Source organism: Anabrus simplex, chromosome 13, assembly GCF_040414725.1.
Source record: "Anabrus simplex isolate iqAnaSimp1 chromosome 13, ASM4041472v1, whole genome shotgun sequence".
Classification (NCBI taxonomy): Eukaryota; Metazoa; Arthropoda; class Insecta; order Orthoptera; family Tettigoniidae; genus Anabrus; species Anabrus simplex.
In genome coordinates this window covers 79,377,585-79,405,005 of record NC_090277.1, presented here as the reverse complement: position 1 = coordinate 79,405,005, position 27,421 = coordinate 79,377,585, and the positions used below count along the sequence as shown (strand labels likewise).

The 27,421-nt window shown below is 39.2% G+C and overlaps 1 protein-coding gene across 4 annotated transcripts in view; it reads left to right on the top strand.

Moving 5' to 3' along the window:
* Vang (Strabismus domain-containing protein Vang) overlaps nt 1-18,229 on the top strand; it is a 43,604-nt gene extending 25,375 nt beyond the window's left edge. For 3 of the 4 annotated variants that reach the window (XM_067157584.2, XM_067157583.2, XM_067157582.2), the window contains exons 7-8: nt 16,491-16,699; nt 16,919-18,229. In XM_067157584.2, coding sequence (XP_067013685.1) covers nt 16,491-16,699; nt 16,919-17,137 — 428 coding nt within the window. In that variant the 3' untranslated portion in view covers nt 17,138-18,229. Of the gene's footprint in view, nt 1-10,074; nt 10,238-16,490; nt 16,700-16,918 lie in introns of those variants that run through there. The other variant, XR_010861465.2, reaches the window with a different exon arrangement.
* The last annotated feature ends 9,192 nt before the right edge of the window (nt 18,230-27,421 follow it).

Genomic DNA, 27,421 nt, shown 5'->3' with positions numbered 1-27,421 from the left:
ACAACATCAGTTGCAGGTTTTCGAAAATAAAGTTTGCAGGAAAATTTTTGGACTGTACTTTGATTCTATATCTCAAACTTGGAATAAAAGATCAAATGAAGAAATTCACTATCACAGTAAGCACCAGTAATCAACATCATTTCCAGAAGACTTCAATGGCTGGTCATCTTCTAAGGATGGAAAGTGAAGGATAGTCTTACGAATCTTTAAAGAACTAACAGGAAAAAGACCAGTGGGAAGACCACGTAGCTCCTGGAAAAACGAAATCTTCAAGCTATGTAGACATCTGAATGTGAACAACTGACAAGAACTCGCCCAAAACAGAGTTCAATGGAGGCAATTTGTGAGATCGGCGCAGGATCTTTGTGTCCCATAGAAACCTGCTGAGTGAGTGAGTGTGTATATTTGTGTTGATTAGGAAGAGCAATGTTTTCAGTTTTCATTGTCATTGTAATCATCAACACGGAGATGAAACTAATAAATTACATAGTTCGATTGAATATGCCCGCGAAGCACTGTGATTGGTTAATTTGAGTGGCAGATAAAATGACAACGGTGCGAGATACCAAATTATATTTTTCAAATTATTTATCGATATGACCAACCCTCTAACGCTCATATATCCCGCTCTTGTTGTTTCCAACCACTCTGTATATACAAAACCGAACTTACAAAAACACCGGGTCTCAACTGATCAACATTTAACAACAACGTGTTAAAAATGACATACATACGAACATTTGGTTCATAGTTCACTTAACATGTTAACTTGATATGTTGAAGTTAACATATTTAACGTGTTGGCGTGTTTTCCAGTGGGGTTGGAAAACATTTTAAATCAATTCATTGTTCATGCAGTATCGGCATGGCTTCAGCAAAGTTTGTGTAAGTAAACTACATTAAAATCATGCTCAGACATTCTTAGAAAGTTTTTAAATTCAAACCTATCTTTTACTTTAAGCTCATTCAGAATTTCATCCATGTTGTGCCTTCTATTCAGATATTGTTGTACCCACATTCTCCTCTCATTCCTTCTCAAGAAGGGCCAATGACCTAGATGTTTAAACAACAAGCATCATCATCATTCTTAAAATCCTGTAAGAAGCAACATTGGCAATAACAAAGGCAAAATCTTCATCTGAATCCATTGTCCTTGTTTGAAAATGCAAGAAACCAACTGAATGTATTAACACAAAGTGATACGATGAACTAGCAGAGTATAAACAAAGGAACACAAGTTTAACATGTTTATAAGTGTGGACATAATGTTAAATGAAACAGTATTTACAATTTAACAGTTAACTTGTTGGTGGTGTCACCAGTGAAGACCGGCCTTAAGATAAACACAGTGATAGGTCAGTGTGGGAAGTGTCAGAGCAGCAGAAAGAGAAAATTAAGACAAATATAAAATATGCTAAGACAATCTGTACATTTTCATACACTGCCACCTTGAAGCAATGTGTTTTCCCCTCATCAAACCCAATTGTTCTACATCTGTATCTTCTCAGCCCCCGACAGACTTGTTTCTGCTTTCCAGCTTCACCAGAAGGGCAGGCTACGGAACTCATTGAGGGGCCATCTTCCTGATCTTTTTATTTATTTATCAGTAGCGAAGTTAGGGGTCGTGGCCCTGTCTTACACAGATCACATGGAATGGCTGGGGCAGGGCGGTGCTGAGCTTGACGGAGCTTCTGTGCTTACATGTAATAAATATCTGTGCTTGTTGTTTATCCTCTTCACGTCATCGTCGTTCCTCTTCAAAGACTGAAACTGATGTAGAAACAGTTTAGCGTCAAAGTGTAAGATTCTATTCTTCTTCATCCGTTCCCTTTTCCAGATTCTCTCTGGGTAGGGTAGTGTACCAAAGCGCTCCACCTTACTCGATTTTTCCACCACTCCTCTTCTAGTACTTTATTGTGCTATCGACTCCTCTATTTGCAACTCCTCCATCTCATTCTAGGCCGTCCCCTAGGCTTCTTTGCAGTCTCTGTATCCATGAATGAATGAATGTAAGATTCTATTATAAAACAAATTTACAAAATAATGTAAGATTCTATTATAAAACCAATTTACAAAATAAAACCTATATTCACCTTTTTTTCTTTTAAAATCCTCCCTTTCCCAGTGTGTATCAAGTTCCTTCTCATCAGACACCACCTACGTCAAGACTGAAGGTTCTTGAAGATGGCCCCTCAATGACTGTCGATGCCTACCACTTGAATGAAGCTGGGAGGGGGGAACGGACTTGTCGGGGACTGAGAAGAAATGGATATGAACGGACTGGGATTGTTGAGAAAGTTGATCTGCATGAAGACAACAGTAATATAAGGGTGTGAAGTTTGTCCTGCTTCTCTCTGTTCCCACAACGACTCCTGTTTATCCCAGTACATGTTTGTATCATTGTTTTATTCTTCCTGTGTTCACAATAATTTATTATCCTTGCATAATAACAATATTTGTAATGTAATGGTTTGGGAAACTGAAAGTACACAGAGCTGAGATTTCAAGATATGCAATGCAGATCAGTTTGTAAAGAAAGATATATGTTTGCTCTGAAATGGTGTTTCAAGGTTCCATTGTAATTTTGTGTGTGATTTAGGTGCTTCTAGCCTTGTGTTGCTTAAAATGTGTCTGTATGAAATTTAATGTATTAACCTGCAATTTTTATGTTAGCTGTATGTAAATAATAAGTTGGTTAATAACTGTTTATTTTTATATTAGCAGTGTGGAACTGACAAGCTGCTTAATGACTGTGCAAATTGCTTTTAACACTAGAACGGCAGAGAATCTGACATCCTAGAACAGCGGTAAGGGGTCATTTTGACCCATCATAAGAAATGCTTGGAAACGTTCAAAATAGAACACAATAAAACATGTATTTTCTTCTAATGCGTTTCCACAACTTTATTTTACACATAAGGACATGACATTAGTGTATGGACCTTTTATATTACTGATGGACACATGAATAATCACAAACAACTGCACCATGTTTCGGTTTCTCTAAGGAGTTTTCACAAAATTAACCAATTGAACACCTTTTCTTAGTCTTCCACATTGCAACTATTATACATTTTCAGTAATTCTTTAGGCAAATTAAAAACACACTAAACACATTTTGCATACACAACTTCTACTTTTCATGCATATTTTCTGCCCACTGCTTTGAGGCACTTGCTGCAGGCATCGCTAGACTTGTTGCCTTTACACAGACCAACTTGGCACTTCTTCCATTTTTTTAAATGGACAGGGTCCCACAGCCTCCTCCTCTTGTTGTTGTTGTTGTTGTTGTTGTTGCCCTTGCTTGTCCCGCCTTGTTAGTTCACTTGCCAGTTGGAGGATGAACTTCCTACCTGTTACTTGCTCGTACATGACCCAAGCATTGATAGCTGTTGGGTCCAGGATAATGTAAAAGACATAAATTAGCCACCTCCTGCATGCACCCTTGGTGGTATACTTACGGGACATTTGGTCGACCACTCGGGCTTGTTTGTCATAAATTGGTTAAATCTGCATCTGGGTTTGCTGGGAGGTAATTGTTCATTGACTGTAATATTTTCACTTGGGCGGTAACAGTGAAGGCAACTTTCCACGAATTTGTCCCAGATTTCAGACACGAGCGAACCTGTTAGCTGGCAGGCGCTCAGCTCAAGATGATTTCTCATCGAAACAGAAGAATTTAAGAAGCTCTCGAAATCTATCTCTTGACATTGTGTCCTTCATGAACTGCTGTCCACAAGAACGCGACCATAATTCATGCACAGGCACACCTTTTGACCACAGGACACCGCGGGTATACATGATGGCAATCATAGCCTCCGACTCCTCGAGCAACACAGTCCAGTCCAGTCCATGAAGTTCTTCCTAATTGTTTGATTCGGTGTGTCGTTTCATTAGACGAAGCATAGATTCATCAAAGAGGAGACGAAAGGCACTAATGGCAGAGTCGTAAACTCGGTGGTAAGAATATGTGATGGGACCTCCCTGCTCCCTCAGGACGTTCGCTGAAGCCCGCCTTCCAGATGAAGAGTTTGAATCCAAGACCTCCCACTCGGTTCTGTCTCGGGCAACCATCTTCACTGATGAAACAACCTAACTGAGACTGAGAATCTGGGGCGAGTTCGGAGATAGATTAGCATTTTCAACTTCTCCTGCGGATAATTCATCCTCTTTCTCATTGTGATTTTCGTCCTCACTTGACTCTCTTGTCTCAAGCAAGAAAACACCATCTGAATTGGATAACTTACCTTCAGACTCAACGACATGCCTGTAAGAACACTTTCTAAATGAAAAGATAAATACAATAATCCCCCTAACTGGAGCACTCATCTGACAGTAATAATGTTATTTGCTTTACGTCCCACTTACTATTCTTTTATGGTTTTCGGAGACGCAATGTGCCAAAATTTTATCCCGCAATAGTTCTTTTCCATGCCAGTAAATCTACTGACACAAGGCCGACATATTTGAACACCTTCAAATACCACCGGACTGAGCCAGGATCGAACCTGCCAAGTTGTGGTCAGAAGCCAGCGCCTCAACCGTCTGAGCCACTCAGCCTGGTTTATCTGACAGTAAGAGCTCAACAGTACTAATAATAATGGCCGGATACACACTGTTGTCTAACAATGCAAACTGTTGTAATAAGGAATATTGTACAAGTGTCAAAATGAGCCCTCCCGCTGTCCAGGGTATGCCATATCAGAAATCAATGAACATGTAAATATTTTGCTGGGTGCGATACATCACCGTGAACGGGACGAAAAACTATGAAAAGTGAAGATATTTGAAGAGAAATGGTACAAGAGTGCACACGTTATAGAAAAATTGAAGGTGGGTGTCATTTTGACCCTTTCCGCTGTTCTAGTGTCAATATGTGATTTTTGGTGGTGTGTTACTCATTTTTGACAATATTTTTAAAGGTTATCTTCCAGCAAGCAGCAAATTTGGAAATGCTATTAAAAGTATTACACATCTTATTATTGGACTTCAGGCGCTTGCATTTGATGTGGTCCACACTGGAAGAAGTGTTGATTTAACATTTTACTTCAATACTGAACATTGGTTTTATAGAACTAGGAGGCTATTGTAAAAAATATTTTTCATTCTACAGGAAGACAGCAAGTCCAGTTCCTGGACTGAATAGTCAGCGTCGCGGTCTTCAATTCAGAGGGCACCGGGTTCACTTCCTGGTCAGGCTGGAGATCTCTTCTGATTTAGGAACTAGATGTTTGTGTTAGCCTTAATACCCAGCCAGAGGTGACTTACGCAAGTGAAACGATTTTCAAAACTACTAATACAACTGAATTTGATAAAATACTTGAGATGGAAAGAAGAAGAATTAGAACGTGTATAAATAAACAATATCAAATTAATGGCCATTGGAGAATAGCTTGGAATACCGGACCAGTTGGCCGTGCGGTTAGGGGCTTGCAACTGTGAGCTTGCATCCAGGAGATAGAAGGTTCAAACCCCACTGTCGGCAGCCCACGACCACTTCCTTCCCACTGATAGGCCTTTCCTATCCCATCGTCGCTGTAAGACCTATTTGTGTTGGTGCAATGTAAACCAAATCAAATAACACAGTTTATACGGGAATCGAACCAGTATTGAGCACAATTAGAAGGAAGCGCATCTCATTTTTTGGACATCTTATTAGAACACTAGAAACTAGAATTAAAAGAAAAATTACGGTATAACAATACCAGAATTAAATGGATCACAGAAATTAAAGATGATTGAACTCCAAATAACACAGAATAATTTTAAGAATAAAACAGACAAATTAAAATTCTGAACGACTCAACGTGTGAAACTACAAACCAGAGTAGGGTAGGTGTCACGATCCAGCTGTAAAACTCAGCCAAATCCAAGAAATTGGGGAAGTCCGAGAAGAAAGAAGAATACAGGAACATAGGAAAATAATGATTATAATAATAATTATGAGAGTAAAGAGAGAGAAAGATTCTCCATAGCATACTTGGCCCAAACTACAAAAACAGGATCTACATAAGAAAATCCAGACAAGAGATTTGTACTAAGATAGAGATGATCACTGACGCAATGTGCAAACTCGGAGCTTGCTACTACGGTCACCTAAGATGGATGGACAACTCTCAACGCACAAAACGCTTTCTTTCTTTGTCTCAAGACCAAATCAACAATTCCGTGCTACATTAACGTCGAGAAAGACCTTGTACAAGTGGGTCTACAACCAGAAGACTCTCGCAAACAAGACCTTTTCAGAACATCATGACTTTTGGGACTCTCTGAGATGAGTAATGGAGAAATGGTGCAAAATAGTTGGCTGAACACCGTACTTAACACAGCAAGCTAATGAAAACCTACTGGCTCATACGAAAATTGAATAAACAGCAGAATGTAGAATGAAAGTTATGGTCACTAGTTGGCCTATAATAACTATATTAATCATCGTATGACCTCAGCCACCATCTACAAGCATTCTAACTTGATGCTATTTTCACTGCCTGTGTGTCAGTTCTGTCATTCCATTTTACTCTGCTAGATGTCTGAGTGAACCAGATCTCTGTTGGACGATTGTGACTCAGTTATTATTAATTTTGTTGGGTAAACACCAAATGTATCTCCAGATATCTTTTAAATTCCGACATTGTATTAATTGGAGTGTCGAATGGACCTTTTTCTCTCCTTCAAACAATTGTACTACCTCTTCTGGGTTTAAACCCATTATGTTGGGATCTGGAGGCCGACACTATACCACTCATCCACGGAGGGAGCTGATAGAAACACGAAGGGTACACATAATGACAGGCGGTATAGCAACATAAATACGAAACAAGGACACCCTTCAGGTACACTCCTCTCTCCTCATCAGTCCGAGTTTTCCATCCGTTTCTTCTCAGCACCCAGCAAGCTCATTTCTGCTTTCCAGCTTCATCAGGTGAATAGGCTTCAATACTCAATGAGGGGGTCATCTTGACAGATCTTTCTTCTTGAGAGGGAAAGTGTAGGATTAGAAGAAACCTGGATAAAGACTGGAAAAGGACGGAGTAAAGACTATGAAGATGGATGGAGGAGGTAAGAAAACTAGATACACAGAACAAACACAGAAAGATCCCAACAGGTCAATAGATGTAATAGAAAGGAACAACCTGGTGACAAATCAGTTGATACCTAGAAAGAGAGGAGCAAGGAAGGCATAATAACTTGTCATTGTGGAAGGAGTGAGCCTGAGTTGTGCAATGCACTGGTGCTCGCCTGTCTCAGATGAAACCAGCCCGTGATGATCTTGGCTGCATCGTCTGTAAGTGGCTGACTGGTAGAAACATTGGTTTAGTGCAGTACAATGGAGTGCATCCTGTCAGATGGTGAATATGTGAGATGTGCTTTGGTTACCGTTCTGCTTCGTCATTTTATAATTCCGATATAATTAGTGGTGATTGGAAATTATAAATTTTCCAGCTAACTCATTCTTGGTTGCCAGCATTTCTTCTGTTTATCTTTTCCTTCAAGATTATTGTTCATGTCCATGAAAAGAGAAGAAAAGGAAAAATTAATCTTTGGACACTGCTTAACAATAGAGCCAGATCTGAATGTAGAAAGTCCTATTTGGTTGGAGTTTCAGCCTGTTGACAATGGCGATTGTTCGTTGGTGGTATTTGAAGGTGCCGAAGTATACCTGCCTCCCACTGGTAGATTTACTGGCACGTGAAGCGAAATTCTGGCACCTAATTGTCTCCAAAGACCGTAAAAAAAGTACAAGGCATATCTGGAAAATGATACGTCACATATAGACCGAAGGGCAAACTTATAATGCATACTGTGGCTCCACCAGCCTTGGCCATGATCTTTTTGCTTTTTACCATCGGTTCATTTGGCAGGGGTATGCCGAGTCTTCTTCGTGTAACACATGTTGAGAATGGCTGCGCTGATCCATAATCCCACCAAAAATGGGGTTTTTTCCCCGTCCTGCCAAAAATACATTGAACACCCCGCAGAAATTCATTGGCAGGTTCTTGGTGCTTTGGAAACGCTGAGTACAGAAAATGCCACATGCCAGCCCTCCTGGTAATCTTAAATTAGTAATAGTATCAGAAATTGAAACCGGGTCACCGGACACAGCAGCCAGTATTGCTGTAAGACTGTGGAGTTGGACGCATGAGCAGTAACGGTTAATGATCTTCTCTCGTTGACCTGTGGTGGGTTCCTTTCAACGTTTCTATCTTTCTGTGTATGTCCTGTATGTATACTAGGGATGATGGAATCCTTGTCTAGTCTGAGCGAGCAGGATTCCTGTAAACCAAGTCATATAAATTCAGTTAACCATTTTGTCCTTGTCAAAACATCCCATACCAAGCAATTTGGGTTGCACAGCTGTTAGCCTGCATTTGGGAGATAGTGGGTTCAAACCCCACTGTCGGCAGCCCTGAAGGGGGTCTTCTGTGGTTTCCCATTTTCATACCAGGCAAATGTTGGGGCAGTATCTTAACACATTGACAACCGGCCCCATAGATCTCTATAGTACTGCGGCCAGCGGTTGTTGACGGGTCCCGTAAATCTCTATTTTTTACACACGGGCATTGTTTGTAGCTTGTTGTGCTATCTGTTCGCTATAATTTTAACTACTTTCAATCATGTCTTGGAGTAGAGGGGTCGTAGTTTTTTTGTTTTTCTATTTGCTTTACATCTCACCCACACAGATAGGTCTTATGGCGACGATGGGACAGGAAAGGCCTTGGAATGGGAATGAAGCAGCCCTGACCTTAATTAAGGTACAGCCCCAGCATTTGCCTGGTGTGAAAATGGGAAACCATGGAAAACCCTCTTCAGGGCTGCTGACAATTGGGTTCAAACCCACTATCTCCCGGATGCGAGCTCATAGCTGTTTAATATGTTTAATATGTTTTTTAATTAAATAGTTCACTTGTAAATTGATCTGTATTAATTGGGTGGACCAAAACCTAACATTGTTTCTTAGTTTTAATTGTTCAATACGGATCTATACAATGAATTTCGTAAATTGTACTAGACCTATCTGTGCCGGTGCGACATATAAAATCCAAGAAGGTTAATGCACCCTGTTTCTCTCTTTCCATCCTGAACTATGTGGTGTGGTTTAACTTCACTATCCTTTTTTCCTCTTTATTGCTGTTTTGTTTTCACTGCGAGGCCTGAGCACCATCAATTTTTTAAAAACATATTCTCACTTTTTGAAAATCCAATGATTATTCCCTAATAGGAACTTAATTTTTGATGTACTGTCGTTACCACCTCTAAAACTATGGCTCACCATTTATGTTCAGCCACAGACCTATAGGACCTCTTCTCCAGCGCCAGGGTTTACTCCGTTCCTTGTTCTTGTGGGAAGGTGTTTATAGAAACTACACACGAGCAGAAAAAATGCAAACATCATTGTTAGGTAAACAATCCTAAAATGTACTGTAGCTGGGCATACTCTCTTCCATCTGGACTATGGTACATTTGAGGAAACCGGGCAAGTTGGCCGAGAGGTTAGGGACGCACAGCTGTGAACTTGCATCTGGGAGATAGTGGGTTCGAGCCCCAATGTTGGCAGTCCTGAAGATAGTTTTCTGTGGTTCCCCATTTTCACACTGGGCAAATGTACCTGAATTAAGGCCACGGCCACTTCCTTCCTACTCCTAAGCCTTTCCCATTCCATCGTCGCCATAAGACCTATCTATGTCGGTGTGGCGTAAAACAAATTGTAAAAAAAAAATTTTGAGGAAACTGATGTGCTGGCTACCACCCTCCAGTTCCATATTTGTTTCCATCAAGAAATGATTGAAATACAGGAGCATTAAGCAGAGTTTTGCTCCTAGAGCTAAAAAAAACAATAGGCTTGGAATTATTTCTCCAGAATTCTGAACTGCACAGTAAATGTTCCTATCTCAACCCATATAGGGAGAAATCAATTCTATCTGATAGCCACAGACTGTCACAAGTCTTGCTATGGAGATATCAACACTCTTAAGATAACACCTTTCTGTTAGATATCAGGTGTGCCATATGTGTTTCATATTCTAAACCATGCCTTTCTGTATATCTACTTTAATTGTGTTTCTTTCTCTGCAGATGGTGGCTGTGTTTTTGAACTGAGCATGTTTTCTGACTTGTTCAAGGATGATCTCTGCATGACAAGAAATATCCTGTGTACTTGTGGCTTATGCTTTTGCATGCTGTTTTAAACAATTAATATTTCCTTGCTTCTGGAGATTTATAACTATTCTGTTGTAAGGTAAGACAAGTTTATCTTTTGTAATTATGTTGCTGAACATAGTAGCTATGCAAAATTTTACTTGGTGTTTCGAACAAAATTTTAAAAAACTAAAAAAAAAAAAAAAAGAAAAGAAACTAAGGTTGCCGTCATAATTTTGAGTCTCTTATGATCGTATTTAAGATACCAAGAGGGTAGATTAACATGTTAAAGTGGTGACCAGAATGCCCTTAAATTTGGAGAATATATGGGGTGCTAATCTTTTATTCCAAGAATAAGGATTTTTTTGTGTATTAAGAGTTAATTTACACACATGAAACTAAATTTAGTAAAGGAGAATTGCAGTGATACAGTATTGCAAAATGTGTGCCACTTGCACATTAAACTTAAAGTCCAGTTTCTGCTGAAGAAAATGTCTTTTCATAGAACGGACAGTTTTTTGTCACATAAACAGATTACAACAAAATTTGAGATACAGCATTTACACGTTGCCGGTACATAAACTAAATGAAGACTCGCTGAGGGAGAAATTTTGCATAGCAACTGACTTGCAAAGTTGAAGTGCTCATGCAAGAGCTGAAGACTTGGGAATGTTAAGTTTGGAGAGATGTCAGCGAGTCCAGAGATAGAAACCTCACAAGCTAGCCTCAGTCCACCTGTTCAGTAAGCTTCTTATACAGAGCATCCTTTGCGCTACTGAAGTAATGTGTAACTAGGCGTTGGACAACTGAATGCAGTCTCTCCCAACCCACTCGCTTATTTAGGGTCTCGAGCGATGACATTGAGTTTCAGCTGGTCGCCTGGGCCTGCTCTGCCGGCGAGAACTGGATACAAGTCGTGCTGCGCGCGGGATTCGAATACCGGCACCACAACAAATTTGGACCCCTCATCAAACAACACAAATAAAATGCATCTTTTTAGTGACTTAGCCCCGTATTCACCAAAGCGAGTAAAAGCTTTTATCTTGGTTTAAAGCTAAGAAAAACGAGATAACAGTTACATTTGTATTCACCAACATCATTATCTCAGTTAACTGGTATTATCTCGGTTTAAAATTTTACTGGAGAAAAGTTGGCTGGTAAAACAGGAAATCTTCCAAGATGGCAGCTAACTGAAAGAGAAGAGCACGACGACGAGGAATATGACCAGGATTATGCAATACAACGTCCTGGATGGAGGAAAAAGAATGCGCTACATACTTTGAGGACTACAATGACACTGATTTTGAAACACATTTTAGGTTATCTAAAGCTTCGACACTCAGTGTTATCCATGACGTAGGTAGGCCTAAAATGAATTATCGATTGTAGCTTATATCTTGTACATTACAAAATGGGTGATTTTTTTATGACAAACTACTCTTTGAGTGAAATACCCAATATTTAGGCTGTAATTTATTTTCTTATTCTGTATGATGTTAAAGCTTTGTGCCACAAAATTTAATGACAATTCTTTCACTTGGAATGTCATATTAGGCTTCTTGCTTCATTTTTGGTTAATAGTGGACATAGTTTACTATCAAGTATTTGCAGACACCGAATGTAATTAAAAAGTTGTTTACATTTCGATAGTGGCGGCAGCAAGTAGTCATTTGTTTTCTGTGCGAAAGTATGAAAAATTTAAGTTCAAATTCAGATTGAAACAAAAACTTAGTTTTGGTAATCCAAGATGATAAATTCTATAGTGAATACAGAAGCAAGCATTGTCCGAGATAATGATATTATCATAGGTTTATAAATCTAGGATAACAGCAAAAGTAACTGACGTTGGTGAATACGGGCCGTACTATATTTTCCTAATTTCAGCTTCTAGCAAATGCTGTAATGGTATCTTTTATGAAGTATGGTCACTTATTTCTCTGTCGCGCCAGATATCTTCGCTATTAATAATGATTCGCGAGCCCCCTAATACTGTTGAAGGACATGAAAACAGAATATCAATATCTTCATATTGCTTACACTGCAGCAGTCGTGGTAGTTGGTTTGCCAGAAAGGCTGTGTTTTATCAGAAACGGTGTCTTACCTGAAACCAAGATTGAAGAAGCACGGTGGTCAGCAAAGCTAAAGTTCAGCTTGAAGCGCGGTACAGCATTACACAGAGAGGAATGTTGAGCTGAATTTTTGAGTTTTTTAAAAATAGATTTTCTGTGGTTTTGTTTCTGATTGATGTTTGAAATGAAATTTGGTTGAAAGAATTCATAAGCATTGGGTCTTACAGTATAGCATGAGACCTTAGCATTTATAGCCAATTGAAATGCTTGAAATTAGCCATACACTTCATTAAAACATGTCAATCATCATAATAAATTACCTGTAAAGTGGCTAAGATCCAGATTAAGTTAAGAATGGCTGGAGGTTTATCCATATAACCATGAACTAATCAGAAATCCATCAACCAAGACCGATACGATAGCTCACTAGTCAAGGAATGTGCAAGTACCTAATACTCGTGGGATTTTTGCCGGAACAGTCTTATGTCCAAGTAGAAAACATAATAGTAGGGGAGTGCCCCAAAAGATAATTTCCTGTGGGCTACAGGTCTTAAGTAGAGCAAAAGAGGAGACCATTACATGGATCAGGTTATGAAACATAGGTACAATCTGCTTTACACACAGACAGATAGGTCTCATGGTGGTGATGGGATAGGAAAGGGCTAGGAGTGGGAAGGAAGCAGCCGTGACCTTAATTAAGGTACAGCCCCGCATTTGCCTGGTGTGAAAATGGAAGACCATCTTCAAGGCTGCCGACAGTGGGGTTCGAACCCACTGTGTCCCGAATGCAAGCTCACAGCAGCACTAGATGCTGGTTTTGTATATACACCAGACCTTTGTTTTAATGACATACTGGGAACTGATAAAACTGTGTCATCGTAACTGAGCTTCATGCTGACTGTCGAGTGAGGTGGAAAAGGATATAGAACAAAACTTAACTTTAGATTGTACATTAAAGTCCAAATTTTATGTATGTACAACGTGAAGTATGGCATCATTTTTTTTTTTTTTTTTTGTTGCAGTTAAGCTTACAAGTAGAGAACAGTATGCACTGTACTCACAAAGCCTCTTCTTTTAGGATTAATAATGTGGAATGCCTGTCTTCACCACCTTGCCCAATATACACTTTTAAAATTAAATTTTATGTTCATTATTTGTATCACAATTTCACTGTACCTTCCCGACTTTTCTTCTCCCTCCTCTTCTTGGTCACTGTCGTCCTTATTGTTCCCTTCTCTTAATAATGTCATCTATTGTTACCAGGCCATTGTCTACTGTTGCATAAATTTCATAGTTGATTGATTCAGAATATTATGAGTCTATTGTATGCAGCAATTCAGATAACTGTGAATTATAATCACTGCCATCGACTTTATATTCAGCAGCATTTATTACTTCAGTTGATAAAATTCCCACATGGCAGAAATCTTAGTCCAAACTAAGGTTTAACATGTCCTTATATATGAGGTAGCCGGCCTCGTGGTGTAGGGGTAGTGTGCCTGCCTCTCGCCCGGAGGCCCCGGGTTTGATTCCCCAGCCAGGTCAAGGAATTTTCTCTCGACCTGACGGCTGGTTCGAGGTCCACTCACCCTACGTGATTAGAATTGAGGAGCCATCTGACGGTGAGATAGCGGCTCAAAAGCTCAGAATAACGACCGAGAGGATGCGTCGTGCTGATCACACGGCCCCTTGTAATCTGCAGGCCTTCGAATTGAGCAGCAGTCGCTGGGCAGGCCAAAGCCCTTTCAAGGATGTTAAGTGCCGTGGCGTTTGGTTTTTTCATATATGAGGTAGATGCATGTATGTTTGCAGCAAGGCTAAAAGACACCTTATGAGTAATATGTTGCTACCACAGAACATCTGATACTATAGATGAGGTGTCTGTCGCTTTAATAAAGTTCTACTCTGGACATAATTTAATGTGTATATCATTTAATATTATTTTTTAATTGTACAATCATTCATATGATGGTGATCTCCTTTGGGTTTTTAAGACATTCTTCTTTGATGTAAAATCAGTCTGTAAAACATTTCTGCCCTACTTCTAATCCATTCGAAGGAGTGTCAGGTAAACAAGACATTTTCTGTGGAGATCAAAACATCCAGGTTGGAGGGAATAACATGTACATGCTCCAGATGGCTTCAGCGAGGACTGTGTTGAACAGAGGGCAGTTAACAGTTTTAAGATGGGTGTTAGGAGGTCCAAATCTTCTCTTAAACATTGGGGTTTCATATCAAAAGTCACTAGGTGCATCTATTGTGAAACATGTGTCAGTGTCCTTTGCACAATTGTGGACAAAAGCTATCTTATGGATGAGTTTGATCAAATCAGTGTGTTTCTTTATCTTCTATGTATAGCTACAGAGAATTTATCTTGTTTTCTTCTGCCTGGAATTGTAGATGGCCACAATCTAATTACCGTATTTACGCAAATAATCCCCGCCACCGAATAATCCCCGCACCCCGATTTCGTGCCTCAGCTTTTTAAAAAAATATGCGGGTATTATTCGCGTAAATACGGTATTTGCTTCATAGGGTTAGTACAATGTAAGAGGGTTACTATTTGAAATAACATAGTTCTTTTATACAGTAAAACCTCGTTAATTCGAAGTCGTTGGGACTCAAAAATCGGACTTCGAATTACGTGATTTCGAATTAACCGCCAATTCGCAATTCAGAAGTACCAACCCTTGCCGCGTTACAAAATATTCTAAGGCCCGTTACTGCATGCATTTAACCTTGATTCACAGTTTATACCTTTCAAAAGCCATGAAAAAAGAACTATTTCAAAAATGTATCCAAGAAGGTGCATTTACAGTATTCAAATAATACACTCGGATATCTCACTGGTAAACATAACCTCACGCAACGAAAGAAAGGAAAAAAAAAGCACGATTCAAAGACGAGGAGAAATCTATGCTCGCTCCCATGTGCAAGTGCTTTATTAATTGGATTACTATACTGTATGCATTTTAGATGCCTTGTATTTACACACAAAGTACCCCATGCCTTTAAAATCGAACTTTCCTATGACTCGATCCTTGTACGATTTCCCACCATGGCACTTCTCTCGTACTTCAGAAATGACACTTGCCGCGTCACGAAGTATTCTAAGACCCATTAATACATGCAATCATCTCGATTCACAGTTTAAACCTTTCAAATGCCATGGAAAAAACTATTTCCCAAATGTATCCAACAAGGTGCATTTACAATGTTCAAATAATGCACTTGGATAAATCACTGACAAACATAACCTCACGCAACGAAAGAAAAAAAAAATCACACAATTCAAAGACGAGGATAAGTTATGCCGGTTCCCCTGTGCAAATGCATTATTTTTTGGATTTCTTTACTGTTTGCATTTTTATTATAGATGCTTTGTACTGGCATGGAAAGTGCCCGACGTTCTTAAAACATTGCGGCTTATCGAAGTTTCCTATGACGAGGGGATAAAGTATCTCGCTTCCATGTGCATTGCAACGCACTACTATGACCCCCATCCCTCACACTACGATTTCCCGGCTGGCAATTTCTCCTTTAAAACCATAAGACCGTTTGGGCTTGCAATAGAGCAATGCAGTTTCACCGGCAATGTCAATATTATTCGGTGCCTACGAATTTATTATATTTGCCACGTTTTTTCGTCAACTGTCGGTATCGCCAGTGTTCGCGGATTCTGTTTTCCCGCACACTGCATGTTGCGTGATATTACGGCGTTCCTTAAAAGGTTGAACACAAAAGAATTCAGATTTCATTCAACTTAGCAATCATGAAGCGCCGAAGTGAGTGTAAGTGCGAAAAGTTACCCCTCCACGATCCGGAACGCGCGTTCTATTATGACGCGGAGCGGATAAATTTCGAGTTGAAATTACTCTGTAACATACTATTGTTTTAAAATGTAAAGGCAGTTTCGAATTAAAAGTCTGAATTTCGGTAATGGGGCCGACATTGTACTTCGAATTAAGAGTTATTCGTATTTCGAATTAAACAATTGAAATAACATTCAAAACTGTATCTTATGTTTCCGGGAACGAGAGCTTCTTCGAATTAGGCGGGATTTTGAATTAACCGATTTCGAATTATCGAGGTTCTACTGTATATCTTTCCATTGTGTTAATCGGTTTGTAAAAAAAGTGGAAAAAAGTCTGATATCATTCCTCCATGTACGATGACATTTTATTTCTATTTTGCCATTGTAAAGGGATAATTGTAATCTCATTATCACCCACATATTTCTGTGTATACAAATTATTTAATGTAGTCTTATCCATTTGTCTCCAGTGCCTGCAATACCAATGGATCCTCAGGAGGCGGCTCAGGCTGTGTTCCCATCAATGGCACGGGCCTTGCAGAAATACCTCAGAGTGACACGTCAGCAGCCTCGTTTCTCCGTCGAATCGATCTTGTCGCACCTCGCCAACTGCCTGAGCCATGATCTCACCCCACGTGCCTTCCTTGAACCCTTCCTAGTTCCAGCGCCAGTTCTTCAGGTAAGAATTGTTTTCTGGTCTAACAAGTATCTTGGTCTGTAGTTAGTCCTGCCTAAGTCGGGTCAAATTTTAGTACAGTCTAAGGCACAACTAGTGAATATTTAGGAATTGCACCCCGTGTCTTTGTAATAGGGTTGAAGACCATGCTATTAAGGTTTTATAATACTTGATATTGTTCCATGTTATTTCATAACTTTTTTTCGTTTTATCTCTTTCCAGAATGAAAAAGAGCAGAAGCCTGTACAAACCTGGGCATTAATATGTGACGAACTCTTATCTCGTCCCATTGGTAATGGAACAAGTTTCCAGCTTCGTCAGAATGATGTCTCACTGTTGTGTCAAGTGAAAGCTTTACCTCATTTTAACATCACCGAGGAGGTGGTTGATCCAAAATCTAACAAATTTGTTCTTCGCCTCAATTCCGAGACCTCTGTCTGACCTCAGTGTGTTACTTAATTTATTTAGTATTAAGTTTGCTTACGCTTACAGCGAACAGAAAGTCTTGTAAACATCATTGAGATTCCATTTTTTGGTCACAGTTGCTCAATAATGTACTTTTTTATACAGTTTATGTATATACAATTTTTTATTTGCTCTGTAAGATATTCATTACGTTACTTCATCTCTACGAAATGCTCTCATTATCATTACCCATCATCATTATGAAACGTTCTGATTCTCTTTTCATTTTTTCTATCATTGTAGAGCAGTGAAGTGAGAAGCAAGATCTTCCGCTATGAGCTATAATAATGGTATGTGGCCTCCAAAAAGGCCTGGTGCAGGTCGGCTAATTGGCGCCACATAGGCAACTTGTATCTGTGGAGATGTCAGTCTTCGTGGCTGAATGGTTAGCGTGCTGGCCTTTGGTCACGGGTCCCGTGTTCGATTTCCGGCAGGGTCGGGAATTTTAACCATAATTAGTTAATTCCCCTGGCACGGGGACTGGGTATATGTGTTGTCTTCATCATCATTTCATCCTCATCATGATGCGCAGGTTGGCTACGGGCGTCAAATCAAAAGACCTGTACCTGGCGAGTCTAAATCCTCTGACACATCCCGGCACTAAAAGCCATACGCCATTTCATTTTATCTGTTGAGATGGGATCCTATCTATATCTATGATGAATTCTAATGCTGAAGACGGCACCCAGCCCCCACCCACCCACCTAAGCCAGCGGAATTAACCAGTGAAGGTTAAAATCCCTGACCCGGCCAGGAATCAAACCCAGGAGCTGCTGGGCCAAAGGCCAGCATCCTAACCATTTCACCATGGAGCCGGACATTACGAGCTAACATTTGTAATATCTGAAGCCATTTCTTTTGAGTTTCAGCTCTGTTAATTTATAACTGGTAGGCTCTTCAGTGTGTTGAAACTAACTTTGAGTAAATAAATTTATGAACTACCTGAAAGAGGAAACGTGGTATCAGCAGTATTCTCCTAGGGCCACCCTGCTCTTTTTACAGACTGCCCGGCTAACATAACCTAGACAATGTGCTAGTTGTATAATATTAATACATATTTGAGTCATAGGGTGCTCCAAGTTAAAATATAAATAGTGTAAAACTATGTATTTGAATGATAAATCTGATTTATTGTCGGTATAATTGTACCTATTACAACCGAGTTTAAATGTTTAGCTTGACTATCATGTAGTGTCGTGCGCAAGTTGTGTCTCGATTACCGTAGAATTGCATCCGAGCACTCAATTCCGCATGTCGTCACAAACATGCATGGCACTCCACAGTAACAGAGTGGTAAGGCGCGGTGTTACGTTATTATGATCGAGCTGTAGAATACCAGAAGTTCAAAATACTCTGTTATATCTTATTTGCGATAATAACACTAAAATAGTTCAGTTTTTCCAGTTAGTGTCAGATATTACTGTTAATGCCCTGAGGAGAATAAATTGAAATTTTATCATGTTAATTTTTTACGTAGTATTGCCCGCGCAGCTACTCATTGCTGCCACCCGGCTTACGAAAATTTCTGGGGAGAACCCTTGGTAATGGTATTACACCAGGAAAAGAATCAACTTAATTAAGTTTCCAGGTTCCTGCAGATAATTTTAAATCAACAGTAGGTGATACATAGAGTACACTCTTAACACTGTATGATACTTATGTACCTGTGCTACTAATAACAGGTGTCATTACATCGGGGTAGTTATTATGCTAAGTTTGTCAGGAAGCATTGAAGCATAACCAAATTATCGTCTAGCTCCTTGGCTGAATGGTCAGTGTACTGACTTCCAGTTCAGAGAGCCCTGGGTTTGATTCTTGGCTGGGTTGGCGATTTTAACTGCGTATGGATAATTCTTCTGATTCGGAGCCTGGGTGTTTGTGTTTGTCTTGATTGCACATCTGCACACAACACATCACACTACAAACCTCCAGGAAAGACATCCAGCCATAAATTTGGGATGAGTTCATACAGGCGAAAGGCCTGCGAGAAGATTGCTCATCAATATTATCATCTGTTTAACATCTCTTACATACAAATGGTTGTAGAGATTTGAGCATGTTGAAAATAAATGGATTTCTTTAACTTCTCACTGGATCTATTGACACATATCGCTTACCGTAGATAACAGTTTTTGTACAGGATTCAATCATCATCCTACTCCTGCTAGCTCGCCTGGTTCCCGTGATCGTCAAGTTTGAGTCCTGTTGGTCGAAAAATATTTCAGCATCAGAATGTTGGCCGATAGGGTAGGGGAGATGGTGGTGCACAATTTTTAATCACTGGATTGCGTGCCAAAAGCCTGGATTAAATTCCGTACCTCTCTGCAGTGTTCATATGGGGCGAGGGCATATAATGCTGTTGATGGTGATTCGTCCATCGGATGGGGGCGTAAAGCTTTGAGCAGATCCTTTGGTGTTACTTGACAGGCGTAGGCTACGTGCTGCCACCGGGTTTCTCCCTCTCCCTACCTCATCATCATCATCATCATCATCATCATCATCATCATCCTCCCACATTCAGACAGGCATATAGTAAGACCTGCACCTGGTGAGCTGAACATGTCCTCTTACACTCCCGGCACTAAAAGCCATACGATAAATAAAATAAATACTCCTCGACAACATGCAATGCATATAGTGCAGTTCTCTCATTATACTTTGTGTTGTTTCTGTCGTATCATTTGCAATATCAAGTGAAAATCTTATAGAAATTTCACTGCTCTACATTGCTGTGTAATTTTTAATTTATATCACTTTGTGCATTTAACTTTCTCAAAATAGCCAGTGGCATACTGATGAGAGAGAAAGAGAGAGAGAGAGTGTGTGTGTGTTCATTTTTTTACGAAGTTTACATAATTGGCACTAAAGACCATGGTGCCTGTTTTGGGAAATAGAATGTTGCTTTTTTTTTTTTTTTTTAAGTTCTATTTCCTACCTTTTTAATGTCGTGACAACTCAGGTTTTTTGGGACGCTGGTGTATGAGAGGACAGTGCCTGATGTGAGAAACCGTATAAAGCAGTACTCATTTGAGATACTGACGATAGAGTTTGAACCTACCCTCTCTCAAGTGCAAGCTTACAGCTAATCCAACTCATACCACATAGCGAACTTGCTCTCATGAGTAGTTTGGGATTTCATGTTATAAAAGATTTCAGGAAAGGGTTCATAAGATTTATGAGGTTAAGAAAAATATATAGAATTTTGAAATGGAGCTTGTACTGCAATATGTATAATTTGAACGGTGATGATGTATGGCTCGAATAATTATATAGCATCAGAACTTGGCACTTGGAGTTACCTCTGCTGATCCAAAGATAGCATTCTCTCAGCTTCTGTGTCTGGGCCACTAAAAAGTCTTTCTTTCTCAAGGCAGCTTCTGGTGTTCGCCACCATATTGTTCTTGGGTGCCTTGGATCTCCGTGGCTCTGCCATGGCAAGAACTTTCTGGACCCTCGCGGTTTCACGTGCCCATACCAGCCAAGTTTTCTCACTGATAGCAGTGATGCTGAAGGATCCTTGCAAGTGGTCATTGTTTACTTAATCATTCAGAGAAATGCCCACGCGTTTGGAGCCATACCTTCTTGTAGATATTACCTTTTAGCTTTATGGGCATCTGTCTGACGCACAAGATACCTGTCAGTGTTCACCCTTTCATCCAGCCAGTATTCATACAGTGTTTGGCATCATCATTGATTGTGGCATCAGTAGCAGAAGCAGAACCATGATAACCTGAACCTATTTGTCATCAGTGGTTTTCTTGTTAGTAAGAGAATGTGAGGACGAAGCAGCTTTGCCTCTGTGAAGTATCAGAATGTGTTCTGTCTCCTTAAGGCTGATGCTGGGTCTGTTTCTCTTCCATGATGCTTTCCATTGTTCTCCTAAGGTTTTGTAATCCCTCTTGCTGGCTCATTTCTACGTGTAGCTGTATGACACTAGCCGACCGGGATGAGTGGCTCAGATATTAGACCAAAGTGACCTTCTGCCTCTAAGCTGACAGGTTCATTATTGGCTCAGTTGGTAGTATTTGAAGATGCTCAGATAACCTGCTTCATGTTGGTAGATATATCAGCTGATAAAAGAACTTCAGCTGCTGTGAGCTTGCGTCTGGGAGATTGTGAGTTCGAATCCCACTGTCGGCAGCCCTGAAGATGGTTTTCCGTGGTTTCCCATTTTCACACCAGGCAAATGCTGGGGCTGTACCTTAATGAAGGCCACGGCCGCTTCCTTCCAACTCCTAGGCCTTTCCTATCCCATCGTCAAAAATGACCTACCTTTGTCAGTGCGACGTTAAGCAACTAGCAAAAGAAGGGGAGGGGGGGGAATTTCTCGGTCCTGGGCGTCTCCAAAAAGCGTAAAAGTAGTTAGCTGGACGTCAAATTATTATTATTATTATTATTATTATACCCCAGGCATTGTTGACATGTTGAAGATTCTTTTTCGTTGCTAATTCCAGAACACTGTCTTCTTAAGACCAATAGTAGTTAACACAAGTGTTATACACATAGCATTATTATTATTATTATTATTATTATTATTATTATTATTATTATTATTATGTAAATGTGAGTTAGGACTTAGGATTAAATTACTTTGCTAGAAATAGCATAAAAATGTGTAAAGACTGCAAGTGTCACGTTCCTTGCCCTTGTTAACACATTGTTGCCAATTCTACAGAATGATGTTATACTTAATCCTGAAACTTTTTAAAATATTTAAAAGGTGGTTTGAGTCTGGTCATATTGGTATGCCACTGGAAATGTCCCACCTGCATTTACTTGAAATTTCCTGAGAACGTTTCATCCAATATTACCAATGATATTATTAGGTAACTGCTCAAAGCAGTGTTTTCAGACTTATATACAGTTTTTTTATAGGTGTGATATTTTGAAATAATTTATTGTGTTCACTGACTTACCTGGTGAATGTATGGAAGCATGCTCTCTTCTTATGTTGTGAAATCTCTTTCAAGGATGCATGGCTTGATGTCGTGGGGAAGTCTCTGCCTCTGATCAGCAAAATATTTCTTCTTTCTGGGAGGAAAGGGACATACTGTTCTCTTAAGCTGTTTAATCTAGGAGATATTGGATTGTCGAACTACTTAATCCGAGGCTTGTTCTACACTTGCTGAAAAGCCCTCTGTTTCCTCTCCTGCCAACTTGCTAGGCCTAGCACAGTCGAGGGTTTTTCTCTCAAGATGAACTCTCTTTGCTTTTAGTAGCCCGTACTTCATCTGCTTGGCAGCAGATTAAGTACTGCCCATGTTCCAAAGCTCCAGTAAGGACATTGTCACCACAACCATGACGAATAGAATACCTAGTGTGATCACTCCGCTCTCACAACATTGTTGTTGGTGGCCCCGCCAGAGTGTGGCACTGCAGTCACAACGAATCAGTGCGCCACATTGTCGACAAAGGTAATAGCGTGTGTGCATAGTCGTGGTGATAATTTTATCAATTATCAAGGGAATTTGCTTGTATTATTATTTTCTGAAAGTCTGTGTTGGTATCTGTGCAGTGCTTTGTGTGTTCAGTCAACTAGTTTTCTATTATTTCCAGAAAATATTGTACTGTTTCGTTCCTGGTTGTAAATCGGGTTACGGAAGGAAGCTTGATGGTAAACAATTTTTTTACACTTTCGAAAGAAAGTAATATTTGTGAAGTGGGTGTGACTTATTCTGCAGAAAGATTAGGGCAATTGTCAGCCAAAAGCAGGATAAGAGACCTGCACTTTTCTGCAGATTTATTTATAAAGGTGGACTGTTTTGTTGTGAATGGTGAAAACATTGAACTTCCTCGTTATTAAACACTCTTTAAATATTTAAGACTCCAATCCTTCGATATAAAACTGTTTAGTTTATCAGGTGGCTGGGTATGTTGTTAGGTTACGGATCTGGCAATGGCACGAGGTTTCTAACACATCCATCTGTAAGTGTGTGTGTGTGACATTCTTTTCCAGACTGAAAGGAAAATTAATGAAAAACTGAGCTTGTTTAGGTTGATGTGAGGCGATATTTTTTCACTTCATTGTCCATGACTTCTACATCGGTATGTAACATCATGTTTCCAAGAAATTCTAAATAATAGTCCTTTCCTCGCCTCTAAGTAAGAGTTCATCTGTGTACTCGGTACACACTGCAGAAACCCCATGGTGAGATTAAGATAAGCTGATTGGGAGGTCTGAATGTCAGTATACTCTACTTAGCTTTTAGCTCTAGGTAAAGTTCACAATTTCCTTCAGGTGTGGAGGTACACTTGTGACAAGGGAGTAAAATTTTCATCTTTTCTCATGCTAAAAGTAACCAAAGAGTATTCCATCGAAAAAGAATGTCTTAAACAGGACTAAAGCGGGATATAATATAGGCAAATTCTGCTGATATGTTTGGTCTTCTCGCATGCATTTTGCGTTAGCGAAGGGCGTTTGTAGCAACATGTGCTCTAAAATTTTTTATTTTCCAAATTAAAAATGAAGCCCCCCACTAATAACACCAACAAATCAAGATATTAGACACGTACAAGACTAATTGGTTCTGCTTAGGGTCCTATTGTAAAAAGTGGAACTGGTAATACCAACATGACAATCTCGTACTTCACTCTGATATAAGCCTTTGCCCCATATAAGTACCAGACTTGTGCGGGAACGTCACCTGGCAATTCTCCTTTTCAAAAGTCTCAGTGTTTTGCCATTTTCGCTATTATTTTCTGGCCAGTAAAGAATAAACAACAAATACACCCCGTCCTATGTTTGTGAAAGTACCTTTCCGAGGGTGAATTCTCACAGCTCCTGAGGTACATCTGATGTGGTTGTTGTCTCATTCCCTAAATCACTTGTAAAGAACTACTGAAAGCAAGATATCACCAGAACACAATACTCTAGCACAACAAGACAAAAAGCTTTGTAGTGGAACCATGAGATGTTTGGGTGGTCAAAGTGCACTCACCCTGTACAAATTTGACCTAAACCTACGGAGTTAGTACTAGGGAGGTGAGCACCGAAGGAAACTTGCACGTATATTAGTAATCAGTTCTTCCCAACTGGAACTGGCCATGCATTCAAAGTAGAGAGATTTCACAACTCGTCTGCTAGTGGTGTTCTTCTACCAGGTAACACTCCCTATACAGTGCAGCTATATAATTATTTATTGATATTGTATATTACTGCTATGTAAACTGCTATTGTGTGTGTTTTTTACTCTCTAAATGTTAATATTGTATGTATCGTGAGTGTGTGTGGCTACAGTCAGTATTGTAAAGTTCTAAAAAAGGTTGTATGGTGTGACAATAAGTGTAGCTTTTTTATAATACTCTTATGAGACTAATGTACAAAAAATATAAACAACATGTACTTATATACTGTAATAAAACCATTATACATCTCGTAAAGAATATTATAAATCTGTTTTAAGTGGATGTAATTTTCTTCTTCTAATTAATCCCTTGTCACAGGTGATCATTTTATAGTTTGCTAGGGATCAGTGTGTGTTTTAGGTATTACTCCACTGCAAATCTATGTAAATAAAGCTCTAAAGGTCTGTTTTATTATGAAAACTTTTTTGTGTGTGTATGATGTTTCTATTTCTATCCATTTCATAGCTTCTGGAGTATCTTGTAAGACATTCTTTTTAGTGATAAATAATCACGTACTAAAATGTATCGAGTGGCGAGAGCTCTGCCTAAATTCAGTGAATTTAGTACAAATAAAAGTAGCCTAACCCACATTCCAGACATTTAGGGATTCATTAAGGACTACTGTAAAAAAAAAATGTGAAATGTTGTTCAAAAAATTAAGTAGAGCGCGCGAGAGAGAGAGAGGAGGGGGGGGGGGGGATTTTTTAAATGGGTGTGGTCGTTGAGGTTAGTTTGGTTGGCTTCTTTTAGTGTAAATTTCTATAGTTTATTTACTGTTGAAGAATTTGCTTTTATTCTCAATGCAAACAATTTTTAGATCTGTGTTGATATCTGTTAACCGGTTTGATTTGTCGAATACGAGCTCTAAAGGCTGAATGCCTATTGTTCCTAATCACATTTTCGTGTTCTTTGTATCTTGTGTGGAAATTGTTTTGTTTAGCTTGCAGTTTGATTCTTGACATTTGATTTTTTTAAACTCCTGATTTAGAAACAAATTCTTTTCTTGTTTGGGTTACATTTGCTGATGTGTCTTTGCAGTGTGCTGTTCGTTCTAAAGGCTACTTTTAGAACTTGTTTTTTTGAAAATATTAGCTATTTTGTACATGTTCATTAAGGACTAATGCAAAAAGTGTGAAATGTTCAGGAAATTAAGTAACGCGAGAGGAGGAAAATTTTTGAAATGGATGCGATTGTTGAGGTTGGTTTGGTTGGATATTTTTACAGTGTGAATTTCTGTAGTTTCTTTGATGTTCAAAGAGAGATTGTGTGTGTTTTTCTCTTTCATCTGTGGTTTTTCTGGTATTTTTCCTTTGTTTACTTTCTTACTTTATTTACTGTGTCAGGAGGATGGTTGTTTTATTTCCTGATTTGTTTTATTGTTAGTATTTCATCATTGAAATCTGTTGTGTTTATTGGTAGGGAAATTGCTCTGTGTATGATTGTATTCTTCGTAGGATGCAGTCTCCCTACGATGGTTGGTGATCCAATTGATTATTTTACTCTTGAAACAGTGGCTTGAAATATTTCAGCAGAAGTTTGTCCGTACTAGTGGGGAGAGTTCTTAAGCCAGGAATTTTTCTGTCTCCCCACAGATTGTTTTCCTTCAATTTTCACCCTCAATGATGAGTTAGAGAAGTTCATATCTTTCACTTCTCATGATGTACCTTTCGTTCCTTGATGGTTGTTAGAAGCTCTTTTTCACATTTAACAAGTTGAGGACTTCCTCATTGGTCTTCCTTCCTACCCAGGATATTCAAAGCATTCTTCTGTACATTTTGAACGCGTCAGTCTGCCTCTCCAGCGAAGAACACATTTTTGGATAAGATTTCATTCTTGCGATCTCAATACTCATTCATTATAGCTCAAGATATTTTAATAATAATAATACATGTTGAACAATTGTGTTATTGATGTACTGGGAGGCCTGCTTAGGTGTTTTTTGAAACTACAGTCAGCTTGGTTTTGTCAGTATTTATGAACAGACCAAATGCTGCACTGATCCTTACAATGTTGTTGATGATAATTTGAAGATCAGTAAGGCTACTGGCTAACACAACTGTATCATTAGCAATGTAGATGTTATTAATGACATTGCCATTGATCTTGATGTCTTGGTTACCATCCTCGACTGCTTCTATGAACACAGCCTTGTTGCACGCCTCTTTGTATAGCTATGTCCTTGGTTGTGTCTACCTCTATGTTGACCTCTGCTGTTTGGTTCTAGTGGAGCCAGCACCAGCCTCAACACCAGTAGTTCTTGAAATCCTAGGAAGTTTTGAATGAGATACACAATCAAAAGTTTTTTGATAATTAAGAACTAATAGGCCTATTAGGTTTAATGATACGCCTAATCAACACACTTCACTTTACAAGTTAGAATACACTCTTAACATACTTTTAAAATATAAATTATGCATAAAATAAGTGTATTCTCACTTGTAAAGTGTAGTGTGCCGGTACTGATTAGGTGGATCATTAAACCTAATATTAGTTCTTAATTAAATTGTATATAATGAAATTTGTAAAATGCGACAGCTTTTCGAGAGTCAGAAGTTTATGTACATATCAACATTCATATCCAGGCATCTTTTGAGTCAAAACATTCAAAGAGACTTGCGAGTTCACAGTCCATTCTTAAAAGTGAAATTCGGCTTATAAACACCACATTAAAAATACACACACAATCATAAGGAAGATTATTAACACGTTGACTGCCAGGACACAGCAAGAAATAACCTGGTGACCAAAACTTTCTTTTTACTGTGCATATAGTAAATCACAAGTAAAACAATATTCTTAGTGATAGTTCACTTCTTAAATGTTCAATATATGTACTAAACACCCTGAGGAACTACCATGGCCCCACAGAAAAGTTCACTGTATGGTTTTGGCTGGATGGCCAGAGCGGTACAATCTAGCAGGACTAGAAGCTTGCATTGCTTGCTAGTACTCGTAGTCAACAGACTGTGCCATGTTTTGTTTACTAGCACTTAACATTACTATCCCAAGGCACTCACTATTCTACAGTACGGTTTGTATGAAACACTTCCGAGATATATCTATGTTTATATATCATTTATCGGAGAGTTTAGTTTATAAAAATTAAAGCCATTTTCTTCACAAACTTTGAAGATA